The sequence below is a fragment of the Nelusetta ayraudi genome, unplaced genomic scaffold (assembly GCF_046127955.1).
Source record: "Nelusetta ayraudi isolate G7.1 ecotype Tasmania unplaced genomic scaffold, CSIRO-AGI_Nayr_v1 ptg000004l, whole genome shotgun sequence".
NCBI lineage: Eukaryota > Metazoa > Chordata > Actinopteri > Tetraodontiformes > Monacanthidae > Nelusetta > Nelusetta ayraudi.
The window spans coordinates 15,101,097-15,116,753 of NW_027466054.1; the positions used below are offsets into that span (position 1 = coordinate 15,101,097).

At 43.3% G+C, this 15,657-nt stretch overlaps 1 protein-coding gene across 1 annotated transcript in view; it reads right to left on the bottom strand.

The window, feature by feature from the left end:
• Positions 1 to 1,478: 1,478 nt before the first annotated feature.
• The window catches only part of chrna8 (cholinergic receptor, nicotinic, alpha 8), a 29,687-nt gene continuing 15,508 nt past the window's right edge, over positions 1,479 to 15,657 (bottom strand). The window contains exons 4-10 of the mRNA XM_076037120.1: positions 14,013 to 14,122; positions 9,085 to 9,164; positions 8,453 to 8,620; positions 6,614 to 6,808; positions 5,805 to 5,891; positions 4,755 to 4,864; positions 1,479 to 4,408 (exon numbers count right to left, since the gene is read on the bottom strand). Coding sequence (XP_075893235.1) covers positions 3,821 to 4,408; positions 4,755 to 4,864; positions 5,805 to 5,891; positions 6,614 to 6,808; positions 8,453 to 8,620; positions 9,085 to 9,164; positions 14,013 to 14,122 — 1,338 coding nt within the window. The 3' untranslated portion in view covers positions 1,479 to 3,820. The remainder of the gene's footprint in view (positions 4,409 to 4,754; positions 4,865 to 5,804; positions 5,892 to 6,613; positions 6,809 to 8,452; positions 8,621 to 9,084; positions 9,165 to 14,012; positions 14,123 to 15,657) is intronic.

Genomic DNA, 15,657 nt, shown 5'->3' on the forward strand with positions numbered 1-15,657 from the left:
AAGGCCATTATTTTTTAATGTTTTTTTTTTAGTTTTTCTCACAAAGGTGAATTTTTTTCCCACGTTTTCTTCTTTGATATCCTGATTTGCTGCAATCGTGCACGCTTGCAGGGGGTCAACAGGTCAACCATTAAAGGCCTAACGTGTGCGATTTAGCAGCCTCTGATGGTCAGAAAGCGTACTGCGCACAAGGTCAACGCTGCAAACCTGTTTTCTGACTTCGTACCTCGTCTTTCAGCTGCGATGTCGGGAGTGAAAAAAAATCTATCCAGGATCGGAAGCATGGGAGATGCCCGCAGTTGTGTGTGCTTGTGCGTGACAAGGAACAGCTGAGGATACTGAATACTGCAGCTCATTAATGTTGCACCTGGAAACAAATGGCAGCACAGTTACGTCATTGTTGTTACTATCACTATGGAGACGTTTGTAGTTCACACTTCCCTCAGTCACGCAGAGCAATAACTGGCCCTGGTCTGAGCGAGTGGCCTCTGTCTGACAGGACAACAGAAGGGTGCGTGCGTTAATGCAATTATTCCATAGGAACGGAGCCCTACAGAGCTACGGGAGGAGGATGGGGGAGGCGACGCTGGGCAGGGCAGGTGCGCCGCCTTTACGTTACACCTACTGAACAAAGTCCGCCGAGGTTTCCTTCCGACTGACCTGCCGTCAGAGTGGGAACCGTAAACACAATCGGGCAAATCGGTCCAGGTGGTCTGCTGTGCCAGCACCAGGGTCGCTTACCGCTTGGGGGGTAGGGGTGGGGTGTATGTGTTTTGTGCAGCACTCAAGCCAGTCAGGCGCCGAGCGGTTATCACACTTCTCCTTTATTTTTACTCAAAAGACCCATGTACAGTGAGCACTGACGTACATCCCACGCGTTAGACTGAATCCTAATGAGCAAAGAGGCACAGACTACAGAGAGAGAAAAAACGAAAAAAGAGCCAAGTTTGACAAGAAGTACGACACCAGTGAGGAAGAAAAAAAAGTAAAAGCGTGTCTTTTAGAAAAGGTCACGTCCGTATTTTACACCTGCTTTTCCAGCGTCAGAGCGGTTTTTACCACACAGCTTTTGTAGTCTGCCGTCAAACATCGAACAATGTTTTACACTCCGAGCAGCAAAAAGTCCTTCATCCTGATCTTCTCCCGTCTTTTATTCCTCTAATTCGTTCATCTGACGCACGTTCAACATTTTTTCTGCCAAAAGCACTTTTTCTTTATATATTTATAGTTAAAGAAAAAAAACAAACCAAAACAAATGCTGAATATAGACATGAGTGAATCACAAAAGGAAATGGGTCCAACACAAAGTACAAACTTCATCTTAAACAGAAATCCAAACTTATCTGCTGCTGATCGGCTGAACTCTCTCTCCCCCCAAGGTGAGTTTAACACTTCAGTTCTGTAGGGTTTTTTGGAGAATTCATCAGGCAGGGCAGCTCCACTGCAGTCAAAGACGTGAGATAATCATCTGAAAATTGGAACATTGAATTTTTCATCGTGAACTTTAATCATCTTAGCTTTGTTATCTTAGCATTAGGACTGGAAATCAAAGAGAGTGACATGTAAAGTCCCTCCTCACTGCAACAGTAAAGCTGGGTCTGCTCTGAAAAAGCTCTCTGACTTAATTTCACTAATGCTAAGATAAGCCACCCACTGTAGTTTATGGTTGTGTCACATTTCCCATTTAGACTTTGTGTTAGCATGTATTCCTTCCTTAGCATGGTCTTTTTTGCCACTAAGCAGGTTGATCTGAGGTTTTCTTTTAATTTTTTAAAAAAAGTGAAAGAATTATTTAACGTAAATTGACACAGAATCCTTTCTACATTTAAAACATGGTAAAAAGGAGGCTGGCAACATTAGTATTTCAAAAAAACATATAGAAACCGCAAAGAAATGCAACTGTTAGGGCATTAGCCATGTTCATGTTCATGTTCACCAGCTGTGGTCTGTTTATTTTTGTTCTTTTTTTCCTTTTAAAGTCATTCAGGTCCTGGACTCTTGGTTGCAGGCTGAATTCCACTACAGTCACAGGTGTGTTTTGTTGTCGTTTAGGCCCATCTGAACCAGCAGGTGCTGAGCTGTGGAGGTCAGTAAGTCAAAATGGATGTCCGACCAAAGATCCAAGGGGATGCTGCGGCGGTGAGAAGAGGCAGGCTTTTTAAAAACATAACGTTACATAAGGTCACTCCAGTAATCCCTCTTGCATGTTGTCGGCTGGAGATTAGCGACAAAAGAGTTTGCCTTTCGCCCAGTGTTGCGCAGCAGAAACACAAAGCAGCGCTATGAAAGATTAGTCCCAAATGCATCTCGACTGGGGTGAAATTCCTCTCGGATTCCATTTGTAAATCTGTCGCAAGGGGGGGGCAAATATTGTCTTTCAATCACCTCAGCAGCTTTGATCTGAGTCGCAGGTTTTCTCTCCCAAGGACACGGCATTGTGCAACATCAGATAACGTCAAACTATTCTGCCAAAAGATAAATGCTTTGTGATAAAGTGGGAGTGATTCACACAAGGGGGCGTGTCTGCACGACAGCCAACACACTAACGATATTGGGTTTACACACAAAGGATTATTTCACTCTGTGTTAAAGTGCCGCTAAAAGTCACAGTTTAAATATGAGTGTCCACCGTGGAGGTGAAACGTTTCTGATTCACATTTATGGGAAGGAAACCTGATTCTACACTGTGCAAAGTGAAACGAGAAGCCTACTAGGAGATTAGTCAGGCAGGGAAAATATACAACCCTCTGCTGATTATAGCTAGTTGCGCACAAAAAGAACAAAAAATCCCCTTGAAGGCCCATTGTGTAACATTTACGAGTATCTGTTGACTTACATTGGAACAGAAAATGCATGTGTATGGTTAACTTAAAAGAAACAGTTTTAATTTATTCATGTTCTAAAAAAAAAAATCAGCATTTGCATTTACATAAAGAGCGAATCCACCAGTATGGAGGTGACCATACTGTGCAACCACAAAGCCCAATTTAGCCTGCCAGACTGAAGCTGAACTTAAAAACGTGACCGCTTTCTTAACACTAAAACCCACACGTCGGGCATTTTGTATCACTATTTTCTTTAAAATGTACATTTGACAAGGTAGGCAATTGGAATATTTCAACTTGGGTTCTGCAATGATATTATTAGTATTTTTTAAATAATTATATTTCCACCATTTATGTACAAAAATCACAGAATCAATGAGGAAGACACATTTCACAGTTTTGTGATTCAACATTTCAGCGGCTATCCCAAATTTTTTCCACGTTGCTACATCTAGAAAGATTTGATATTTACAAAATACCAAAACAGATTTGCGTGGCATGAGCGCAGGCCCCGCAGACACGCTTTGCTCATCAGTTAATAGATCTGCGTTTACCATTCTGAACGGAGATGCACAAGAGAGATGAGAAATACGAGGGTGCAGGAAAGGAAGCTGACAAAGAAAATAGGTGGAAGGAAAGAGTGACGACAACGTATTCCGACAAGTCGTTAAAGATGTCTGTGGGGATTCAGATGAAAAGTGCCTCACACTGAGATTTTCTACATCATTAGCTACCGCATGTGGCCTCCAGTGTGGCAGACAGTATGCCCGGCGTCAACCTTTTTTTGCAAAGGAGAAATAACAACTTCACACAAGTACACACATGTGGCAGGATCTTCTGTGAAGTCAACGGAAAAAACGATTTTGTTTGAATGTTTCTGTGGCAACTAGCTAACTTGTGTCAGGCTTCACAGACTTGCAGAGGGGCTTGCGTGGCACAGTTCTGATGGTGACTCCTAGCTTTGGGCGCTGTATATCTGGAAGGATCGTCGGACCTTATGTGAAATCTTTGGACACGGCTTCAATAAAGTTGGGGGCCGACATGAGGATGGTAAAGGTGCAGATAATGGAGAAGAGCGAGAAGGTCACCAGGCACAGCCGATCCACCACTGCCGCAGCAAACTTCCACTCACTGCAGATGGCATCGCCCTCGTCCTGGTCCCGGAAGCGCCTGGCGATGTACTGCACTTCCTCCAGGATCCGAGATATCTCCGGGAGCTGCTCCAGCAGCAGAGTCCGCGTCTGATCCGAGTGGAGGTCGTGCTGGGAGGAGACGTTGGGGTGACCACCTCCGCCGCCCACCAGCACGCCGGAGTCGGTGCTGGGCGGGAAGGCGGGATTGTCCGTGCCCATGGTGTGGTAGCCGAAGTACATGTTCATGGTTCCGTTGGTGGAGGTGGACTGGGTGGACGCCTGGCCCGGTATGGCCGTCATCTGGATGCTGCTGGTGCTGGTGTGGTGGGGCGGAGGGTGGGAGTACTTGTAGCTTGGGAGGTTGTTGGATGTCACGGGTGTTTTGCTGTCCTCGCCAGGCTTCTTCATGCGGAGGAACCACGCGCACCAGTTGAGCAGGACAATTCGGACCTGGAGGAGAAAGGAAGCAAAAAGGCAGAGGGAATGATGGTCGTACCTGCTGGAATGTGTGCACTGTACCATGGTGTCAGTTGGGAGATGGGAATGATGTTGCATTTGAGTCCAAAGAAAACAGAATGACACGACCATTAATTGTTAAGTAATACCAGCTGATTAGAACACGCTGAATGACTTTGGGTGTAAAAGCAAGATTGCCACTTATCTTCAGGTTGAAGGGTGGGAAATACTAGTGGGACAACAAACTTAAAGGAGCTAATAAGTGCACTAAGTTTCCTAGTAGTTTTCTGTTCAGTTGTCCTCAGTGGTGGACCTAGCTCGAAGCCAAATTTCAACATACCCATTTTGGCATCTTCCCTCCGTGTGGATCGTGGTGGTGGAACTGAAGTACCAGCACTGTCACAACCACTGACAATCCCACAATCATCATGGTGCTGGCAAAGTACTGAGCTGTGGGACACACAACATAAAGGCATCAATGATGATGTAGACATTATTCCCCGGTACATGCGGCCTGAAGGGTGGATCAATTGAATCAGTCTATACTAGTGGCTGTATAAAGACAGATGGAGCTTCCGGTTTCAAAAAGGAGGCCAGTGCTGAAATACAAAAAAACTGCAATCTAACTTGCGGCCAGCAGGGGCCGCTAAACTTGGTTGCAAAAAGACGAAAAGGAAAAAGAAGCACTAAATTCATAGTATTGTAGTTAGCTCCAATTATGGCCCACCTCTGGTACCACCCACACATCCAAATGTAGAATCTTCCGTTCTCGGACTGGAACCTCAATTTGGTGCTGACGGCGAACCTGATCTCTAGGCTTCAGAACGTGTCTCCGCAAACCAGTGAGTAACGCCACCCCGACTCCATCCATCTTTACATACAGTCAATGGTCTACAAACATTTCCATTCCAACGCTGCTCATTTTGGGTGTGCGTTAAAAGACAGTTAGTATGCGGCTCCACGCACACGTCGGCAAACAACTTGCTTTGCATCAAAGACTTGCCAAATGACATAGAGCGGCATCTCGCCATCCCGCCTCATGGCTGGCTGCCTTATCAGTGTGACCTCCATGCAATTCTACATGTTTTTCTTTTTTTTACCCTCCGCATCCTGCAGCGGCAGGATTTCCCAAGCGAAGAGTTAATTTCAAATTTCCTGGGAGCCGTATCGCTGGCGTGACAACGTGAAAAAAGACTCCAACAATGTTTAATATTTATCTCCACACTCTTCATTCCAGAGTCCAGGCACGATGCACTTCCTTTCCTTCCTCTCTGCGCAAAAAATAAATAAATAAATGAGCCGACTGTCTGTCAGTTACCGTGAAACGACGGTGGGGAATAAAGCGAGCGGTTTCCTTGAAGGCTAACGGAGGGATAAAAGTTTTCCTTACCAATTAGAGGGACGGAGTCTGAAGTGGCAGGCATGATCTCCGCTACCAGCAACATGAACACGGTGAGAGACAGCAGCACTGTGATGCCTGAGACAGGAGACACATCAGTAGAAACACAGAGGAAACCATCTTTCTTCAGATTATCTCTTCAGTGTGGTTGAAATTTAACAAAGAAATGCATTTTTTTTTTTGTTTTTTGTTTTTTGCTTGGCTGTTGTTATTTAATTTATACCAGCTCATCTGGCAGTCTTTAGCATCTCTGAAAGAAACTGGCATCTTATAAACAATGATAATTAATTATTATTATTATTATTATTATTATTATTATTATTATTATTATTAATAATAATAATAATAATAATAATAATAATAATAATAATAATAATAATAATAATAATGATACTTATTATTATTATTATTATTATTATTATTATTATTATTATTATTATTATTATTATTATTATATAATTATAATAACAATAATAATAATAAAAACAAACTTGCATTTTGGGCCCTGGTGATAAGACCTTCTCCGTTTGGGCTGAGGCTATTATTCATCCGCTAATGAGTGAAACCCCACAACAAAAGGTAATCTGTAGGCTTAATGTCAGCATTAGCACAGAGCAATAAGAAATAAACCAGTTGGCGGTTGGCTGTTGAGGCCGCCAGGGTGAAAATTCCTGAGATTCCTGAGTTGTTTTTTTTTTGTTGCTTTTTTCATTTTTTTTGTGCGATTGCCATCATGAATCACTGCCGTTGTGTGTCCGAGCATGTGTGTGTGTGTGTGTGTGTGTGTCCTGCGGCCGTACCCAGTGAAATCTTCTCCCCGGAGTCGGCGGGGAGCAGGAAGACCAGCAGGGCCAGGCCGGAGATGAGCACGCAGGGGATGAGCAGGTTGGTGCCGTAGTAAAGTGTCCTGCGGCGCATGGTGACCGTGAACGTCACGTCTGGGTACGGCTCCTTGCAGCACTCGTAGTACAGCTCGTTGCGCTTGGCCGGCACTCCTGATGGAGAAGTGCGGTAATTAGGTGTTGATACTGGTGTTTTGTTTTTTTTACCTTCAACCCTAATGCAACCTCCTCCCACTCCAACTCCTCCAAAAGACTCTGTAGATCTCCAGTAATCAGACGATACTTAGCCCTTTGTTTATAGCCTCCCATAAAAAAACATTTTCATTGCCTTTTTTTTTTGCTTCATGGTTTGTTGGACCTTTCACATGTTTGGAAGGTCATGAGATGGTCTGGCTGGGGAGGGTTGTCACTAAGCTGGGAGAGCTCCCAGCAGGCAATCAGTGCCCTTTGTGACATCACAAAGTTCACTTCTTCTGTTGTATGTCGAAGAATTTCTGGAGTTCAAAGGTGTTTGAAAACGTTACGTTAATGGATTTCACATGATGTGTGAATTGTTAATATTCATGATGTCTTAAGATGTATTGGTTTTTAGTGACACTTGCTTGAGTTATTAGCTCAGTTCTATTTTTTCAAGAGTGGGCTTCACCCACATCGGCAAGAATCCATTTGAATCCATTTTTGGAGATTTGATCCAGCAGGTAGAGGCTGTTGACAGCCGTTCCCGCCTCTTTTTGGCACTGTTGCATCACGATTGACAACCGCATGCAGAACAACAACCGTCTTGTGACATTCTCTCGAAATTTGCCGGCCGGTAATTGGCCGAGACTCATATCAGCGCCGTCAGTGCCCGGCTCTGGAAGTCTGGCACGCCAGATGGAACGTTTCCCAAACTCATTGGATTTATCTCACACATCCATCTCGTTCCAAAGAAAAGAGAAGTGGTCTTCCGAGGGGCGTTGGGTCTGATCTTTGTCCAGGAAAATAGATGCTGCGACTGAAAGATTCTGCTGCTGCTGCTGCTGAGACTGTCGCACAATACTAATCCACAAGGATTTTAATACCGAACTTTCCCCATTAGCAGCCAGTGAAAGTCCAGCAGAGGTCGGGAGGGTGAGGAAATATTTGTGGGTTTGTGGGTGTCTGTCAGCCTCACGTGAGTTGATTCTTTAAAACTTCAATTAGAATTTGCCGCACAGGTTTAATCTCGTCTTATTTTTCGACTCCGTCACCTTAAGGCAGAAGAGGAATCACCTTTCACGCTGCGTGTGATGGATTGCATTCCTGCACAGCCACTCTGGGCGTGTGCGTGTGCGTGCGTGCATGTGTGAGTGTGTGGCCCTGGCATTGGCATGTCTGTGTTCTGGGGCACCAGGACAATTTGTGCACTTGGCCTGTTTGCTGCCTGTCTGTGCTTGAACGAAGTGAACCATTACTGGGCCAGCTGTTACCACACACACACACACACACACACACACACACACCCATGACCCCCTTCTCCAGTGGCCCAGCCATCTGGGTCCGCTCACTGCTCACAGTGAGAGTAATTATGTTTTGGTTTGGACAAAGAACATCTCGACACTCTGTTGTGTTACTTGGCGAAATGATCTTCCACCAATACCTCCTCTATTTTTATCAACTCTTTTACTTTTTAATGATCAATTCCAGTAGTCACCGAAGAGTGTCGGTCATTTTTTTTGGAAAGGTAATTTCTTGAACTTAAACCAAACCAAACAAATTAACTTCTCCTGCTACAACACCTGATTATATCTAAGTTCACCTCGGTCCTCCCCTGCTTACCCACGAGATCCCACTCCCCGTTGGGTATGTAGGTTGAGACGTCCACATCTATCATCTGGAGATCCAACAACCACCCGTTGTGGGTCCAGGAACCAAACTTCAGATCGCACTTCTGCACGTCAAACGGGAACCATCGCACGTCGATGTAGCAGGTACTCTTGAGGATGCCTGTGACAAAGTGTTGGGAAACTTGTTTTAACTTTAACTACTTGCAAAGTTGTGGCTCTGCAGTGAAGTAGCTTCAAGGTCCTTTCTGCCTGGGGGCGGCCTCAGCCAATCACCTGCCTCCAACTAACCCTCTGATCCCCTGCATCCTTCGTCTCCAATTCCAACTAAACTTCACATCCTCTTTCACCATAAATCTCTCTGTTCTTCCTCCAGGCCTGTTGCCTGCCACTTCCATCCTTCTGCCCAGATATCCACTGTCCCTCCTCAGGGACTGAAGGTCAAAGGTTTTCTTTAAGTTTAAATTTTGACTCGTAATTTACACCATTTAGTTAAAATTACAAGTGTAACAATCAGACAGAGGCAAGGAAAGTTGCCAATAAACATAAGAACAATCATGAAGACTTTGTTAAGGAAGACTGAGGCTGAGAATCATCTCTACAGACAACAACAGGTAAACATTTCACCTGGAGGGATGTACTGGCAGGATCCTGTTGCGTTCACGAGGACATTTGTGTGGAACGTGGCATCAAATCTCTCATCAGCACTGCAGGGACAGAACAGAACAGATGCAAGTTTTGCATTTTCTTTTTTTTAAAAACCAATAAACTCAAAATACACAATAGAGAAAGGTAAATATGTTATATAACAACTTGGCCTGCCATGACTTCGGTATGTTGTATAGTGCCTGAGCAGCAAGAGAGGGAAAAAAACAGGGGAAAAAAAGAATCATCCACAACTAAAAATAAAACTTGCTTGACAGAAGTAATGAAAGAGTAAAAGGCTTCCCATGAAGGGAACACAGAGCTCATCATCTATTCATAGCCTGTATGGTATTTATTTATACCTTCAGGGATGCTGCCATCCCCGGAGACACGTTAATATCAAATCCACTAAATGCACCTCATTTTCCACATGCACATCATTTCCAACAATAAAGAAATGGAGCAAATTGAAAAAAAAAGCCCCAATTGCACAATCCCCAATTCTCATTTGTCACATTCACACTGTAGGATTGATGCTACAAGTCTCGCTGAGGGATTCCTTTTTTTCTCTCTCTCTCCTTTTTGGACATGTGTAATATAAATCTTCCCAAACTGCACACTGCCTCTGTGTGAGAGATGGAGCTTCAGCCAAAACTGATTTAGAGCCGCTGCCGCATTAATAATCTAAATCTAATCACTCTTTTCACTTAGCAGAGGGTCACGTACAGAATGGCTTTGAACAGACTTTGGGACCGGCGCTAATCGCTTTTAAATAATGGATGAGCTCGTCTCGCCATCACTCCCGTCTCTATTATATGCAATAGTAATAATAAGAACCATAATGATAAATCAAATTAATCACATCCGTGTAAGCATTCAAAACAACAAACACGCACTTCTTCATCCTCTCGGCTAGTTAACGTAATATTAATAACTGTTGTGAAGGACGAGGGTTTAACGGGTTCACGTTTCCGTGCGGGATTTAAAAGCGAGCAAAAGTGGAGGAGACCTCACGTACATGAGCATCGCGAGCAGCTTCGATGCGCATCAGAGGAGGCTTCTCCACTCATAATCCTATTTTAATCACATCACTAAGTATCTGGGCCGTGTCTGAAAAATGGTTTCACGTCATGTGGAAATGATAAGGGCGCGGCAAAGGCGGCGAATCGCAAAATGGTTCGCTGGCTCGCGGCGAGATTCCTCTCAATCAGAACCATTCCATGGGATGAAAGAAACGGCAGGCGGGTGAGAAACAGACACTGTTGCATTTCAACAGCTGATCCTTTTATAAAACATTGTGATTGGGTCCCGTCGGTTAAGTAATTCCTTACATAACTACAGATAACGAATGATGATTGCAGTCTTTAGATTCAGACCCACATTGACACCATGGCCTTCCAAGACCTGCAGAGTAAAAATGTTTAAATGTAAAGAAAGTGACTAAACAGAGCGACGGTTTGCATTATTTACATTTTAAACAAAAACAAAAAACACACTAAATGCAGGAAACTCAATCCCGCTGCCGTACCGCATGGCCCCCAGGGGTCTTCAGATGGTCAAACATTAAAAAATCCTTGCTCGGATTACACCAATGGTTTAAGAGAGTTGACGTGCTGTCACATGAAACACGGCGGCTGGCCTCCTTGCAGATCTACCTGTCAAGTTTTAGAGCACTTAGTGTCCAACGTTGGACATGTTAGCCCGCCAACATCCACTCTCAGTTTGGTCACATGTGGAGGGAAGAACGACGCAAAAACCTTCATAATTTAATGATGAGTTTTTTATAATTCATCAAGAAAAATTTAAATTTAAATTACCCATATTTTCGAGTGACTGCATGCCTTTATCCTGTCCGAATTGTTCACCACCCCAAAATGCTGCCTTTGCTGCTGCCAGGTGATCTGTGCATTGACTGTGTATAAAGATGGACAGTCATGGTGATGTCATCAATTGGTTGGCAAATCCCCTTTCTGAAGCCCAGTGATTGGTTTCACAGTTGGTGCCATCTTGAGTTTCCGGTTCATTGTGAAACCAGAAGATTCCATAATTGCATGTGTGGGTTGTAAGGTGACAACAACCAACTGGCTACTAAACTGTAGCCACGCCCACATCTTCATAAACATTTTTTTACCAAACATTAGACCAATGGCATAAAATGAAGAGTTGGGGCTATATAATGATTTTTACAAGCAATCAAGACGAACATTTTTTTTTTTTAAACTAGTACGCAAAGGTTTGAATTTTAAGCTCCTATTGAGATTGTCAGCTAGCCATTAGTCTTTTTGCAACCATTTTTGGCGGTCTCTGTTGGCCAAACAATATAATGCACTTTTTGGCCCTGTGAGCCTCCTTTTTTGAACTTTCACAGTTCGCCTCATGTTTTATTACCTGAATTAGCTCTTTGATTAGAGTTGTGCAGAGACTGAGGAAGCATGCTGATGAATTAAACATTTGTTTTGAAATTATTACAGAGACACATTAAAGAGATGAAGTGGGAGCCTAATAATGACTTCATTGTGTGAAATCAAAACGTAATGAAAGCAGGAACTAGCTATTAATTACTTTATAATTATGCTGCTGATTTGTTGGCACTTTCACCAACTCATCAGTAATGTGGGGTTGAGAGACAAAGCCATAAACTTTTCTCTCAAATTTACTTTCAAAATACTTTGACCATGAGTGTTTTACATTAAGAGCTGAGTTTCCACGCAGGCCACTTTCTACATTTCAATTGCTCTCGCTTTCATCCATGTCTAAGTCCCGCTTCTGCAATGGCCTAATTTCCAGATTGTGATCAGTCGAGAAATGAAAAAAAAACAACATCTTATCTCATCTTTTCTTGTTCGCTGTCTCGTTCGACAAAAATAGAAATAATTTGTCCTGCCTGCACAGGGAACGTCAGGTTCAGGTTCTGCCTGTGTGTCAGGACCGTGTTATCGTTATGATCAGTCATCGCTGATCCTCGCTGTAAGCTGCTTAATGTTCTGTATCCTCCTTGTTAGATAGCCAAAACTCTCCGCTGTCCTCACCATCTCTCCAAAACATGGCCAAGCCTTCCTCCCCCCAAAACAAAAGATAAAATAAAGTTGGCAAAAAATAAACTCCATGAATGAATTTCAAATCTGCACGTTGTTGGGTTTCCTCCTCATTGGCGGCAATTCTTTCATTTGTTGAAATTTTAAATGTTCAGTTGCAACTTACAGCCAGTGGGATCCCGGAAACAGTTGCAGTACTTGAATAAGCTAAATGGGCCGAACGCCACTTCCTTTCACACACTGATACGATTTATATTTAGCAAAGAAGGTCCCCGTTCAGGCGAGGATTCTCTCGCGCTGCTTTGTTTGTGAGGAAAAGGCATACGATTGTTTTCTGTGGCAGTAATAAGATAAAACACAGAGCAGCAGCTGATGTTTTTTTTATTATTTTTTTTTACTTTTTTGTCAAACCTTTGAATTTATCTTGGAATTGCAGGACACGAAAACACATACAAATAATCTCTAGACAAACAGATGGAAGTGAACAATTTCTGTTCTTCTGTTTTGCTTGTTCTTTTTCATGAGGATGAGCCTCCTATTCTATCGAAGCAAAATAAACACAAATTTCCACTGTGTAAAGAAACCGTAAAGGCTGGAGTTGCTTGGTTTATAGTTGCTTTATGCCACTGCTGCTCAGTGGCAGGATAAATCTTCTTTGTAATTAATGTCTTAGAGCAACTTGTGCGAGTCGACTAAATTGGTGGCTGTGCGCATTTATCCTGAACCGCGGCCAAAAAGAAAAAAGCACATCGTAGATGCTGATGCTGTCTGATTAGTTTTGGTATCCGAAGGGTCGTCCTTAGCAAGTTCGAGCCATGTTGAAAAACCAACAAGAAGAAAACGGTGGAAAAGTGTTAAGTTTATGCCTCTCTGTCAGCGAGGCTCACTCTGAATGAACAAACTGGTGAGGTGTTGTGTGTGAAGAACAGAATTATTTTCTCTTTCTCTTAACATAAAAGTCCCGTCCGATGAATAAGTATGAAAAAAAGTGCCCCGAGCGACAATACAGGAGAATAACCTCTCAAAAAATTGAGTTATGCGGCTTGCTGATGACAAAAGAAAAGCACTGAATAAAATCACATTTACATATTAAGTGCACTGCAAAATGTAATATAGTAGCCGCACAGGATATTATTATTTCACCAAAGACTCATGTCTATTGACATTTCCAGCCACTGAGCACAATGGCTTTCATTTTTTTTTTAAACCATTGCCTTTATTACAGGCAGCAGATGCAAAGACCTCTGGGAGTTACGCTTTATTGCCTCCTGGAGGAAACCACTTCAATCATCTCATTAAACAAGGCTGTAACCGTGGGAGAATCTTCATCGGGGGAATCGTTTTTTCCACTGTGTAATTTTTGAAACGCTGCTTGTATTATCTTAAATTCCAGCTTTTATTATCTTAAATTCCTGTTGGATCTCTTACAGAAAAGAGCGCCAAAAAGACCCCTCCGACTCTAAGTTCCAATATTTTCTGAACCATCAGTGGTATGAGGAAAACACAAAAATGTATAAACCATATTAACACTCATTTGAGGAAATTGCAAACTGTTTTAGTTTCTGTTCCAGCAGAAGTAATTGGCTCTGCTAGTCGTGAACATGCTTCAATACGCTGATGACGCTTGAGTAAATTACATCTGATCAAAGGAGATGAAAGTGTTTCATTTGCATCCACTTGCCCTTCTAAGAACTCATCAAAAATTGGCAAGTCCACAGTGGAACCATTATCTTTAAGGGTTTCACATATCGACTGAGCGTTGTTATGCCTGCAGAATTTGTTGACTGGGCAGAAAAAGAGAGAGGCGGGGGAGTAACTGAGAATGGTCAGATGCAGAAAAGAATCGCGGTCAGCGGAGAAACGAGGACAACCCACCTGTTGTAGAGAAGGATATCCGGCACCCAGACCAGATTGGAGGGGAAGCGCAGGTTCTGGACGCCCGGGTAGCTCTCTGGGTTCCACGAAAGGTAAATATCTGTCCAGTACTGAAACAAAATAGAGCAAAGAGGGTGCAGCAGTTGAAAGGCGACAAGTCTGGTAGAGCTAAAACAAGATAAATGTCATTCCTGCTATTCATGACAGAAAAAAAAACACTTTGTTTTTGTTTGTTTAGTTGTCGCAGCGCTCCTCTTTCTGGCAGCTTCCTTCAGGTGTCACTGCAATGGCGCACTAGCCGCCAGCGTCACTTAAGTGCCATTCCTGATCGTGAAGCAGCTCCTCCCGGAACTTAATCAGAACTTTATTTTTAGAGCTGCGGTCAACCCTTTCGGTCAAACACTGGCCTTTCGCCAGAGCTAATATTTGTGATTTGAGTGTTGGCTCTTGCACTTTGTCCACTTACTGGAGCCTCCGCTGGTGCTGGAGTGCTGGCACTCACCCCATACCTTCGATTAGAGCCTGATCCTTTAACTGCAAGATGAGAAAAAAACCTGAACTGGTCCTAAATCTCATAGAAGTCAATATGTTGACAAAAATGCCCAACCTTCATCACTGTTTCAACATTTTTTTGGGCTTGTTCTGAATAAAGACATGACATATAGACGGAGGAACTCAGATGTTGTAGCCAAGGGCCACGTTCCCCACGGACCCCACGCGGCCCCATGACTCCTGTGGCCACAGTGCACAGCTGTGTTTCCGTACATGGCCGTGCACAATTGTTAACACTCAAAAACACACACATACAAACACACAACGTGCGCCCCCTGCCCTGACCTCTACGGCTTCGTCAATTGCAGGGCACGCACTTTCGATTTGTATCCTCCCACTGGCCGAGGAGACGGCAGCCGTCTGAAGTCGGCCCGCCGGCATACGTCTCCACTCGCGCAGCTAATGACTTAATCGCTGGACATGTCGTTCGCGGGCCTTGGCGGCTTGGTGCGCGAGAGTCGCTGGCTGTTCGCCGTGTTCTCCCAGCCAGCAAGAGGCCGTTCCAGCTCGGTGACTCTCTGTGGAGGGACAACAGACGAGGAGGACGGCTGTCTAAGAATAGGGCTCTCCGTTATGTAAGAGAAGTTTAAGAAAGCGTCACTAATTGGAGATAACTTGTTTTTTTTTTAATGAGGGCCGGGTGTGAGGTTCACTCTCCCGTTTTAGGACAGAGGACGACGCTTTTACGAGTTTGGACCAGAAAAATGTGAAATATGTTGGACTGAGTATTTAATATTTGTAACAGTATTAAATACTGAGTATTTAATATCATTCAAAGCCTCCCACAGATAAATTTGCCATAACTGCAAAGCATTGTCAGTTAGAACGCAGAGAACATAAATAAATTATTTTAATTATTTTATTTATTATTTTATCATTAAATTATGTTGGAAACATTCTGCTTTGTTTAATTCTACATCGCAACTGTGAAAATGTTCTTGGAATTTCTGCCTCAGGAGCTTTAAGGAACATTTTATCTGTGGCGTTCACAGCAGGTTGATTTATGTTTTTGCAACAGCAGTATATCTTTGTGCCGACTGTTATTATTTTGGAAATGCTTGAAAATGTACTTTGTCGAGCTGAATATATATTC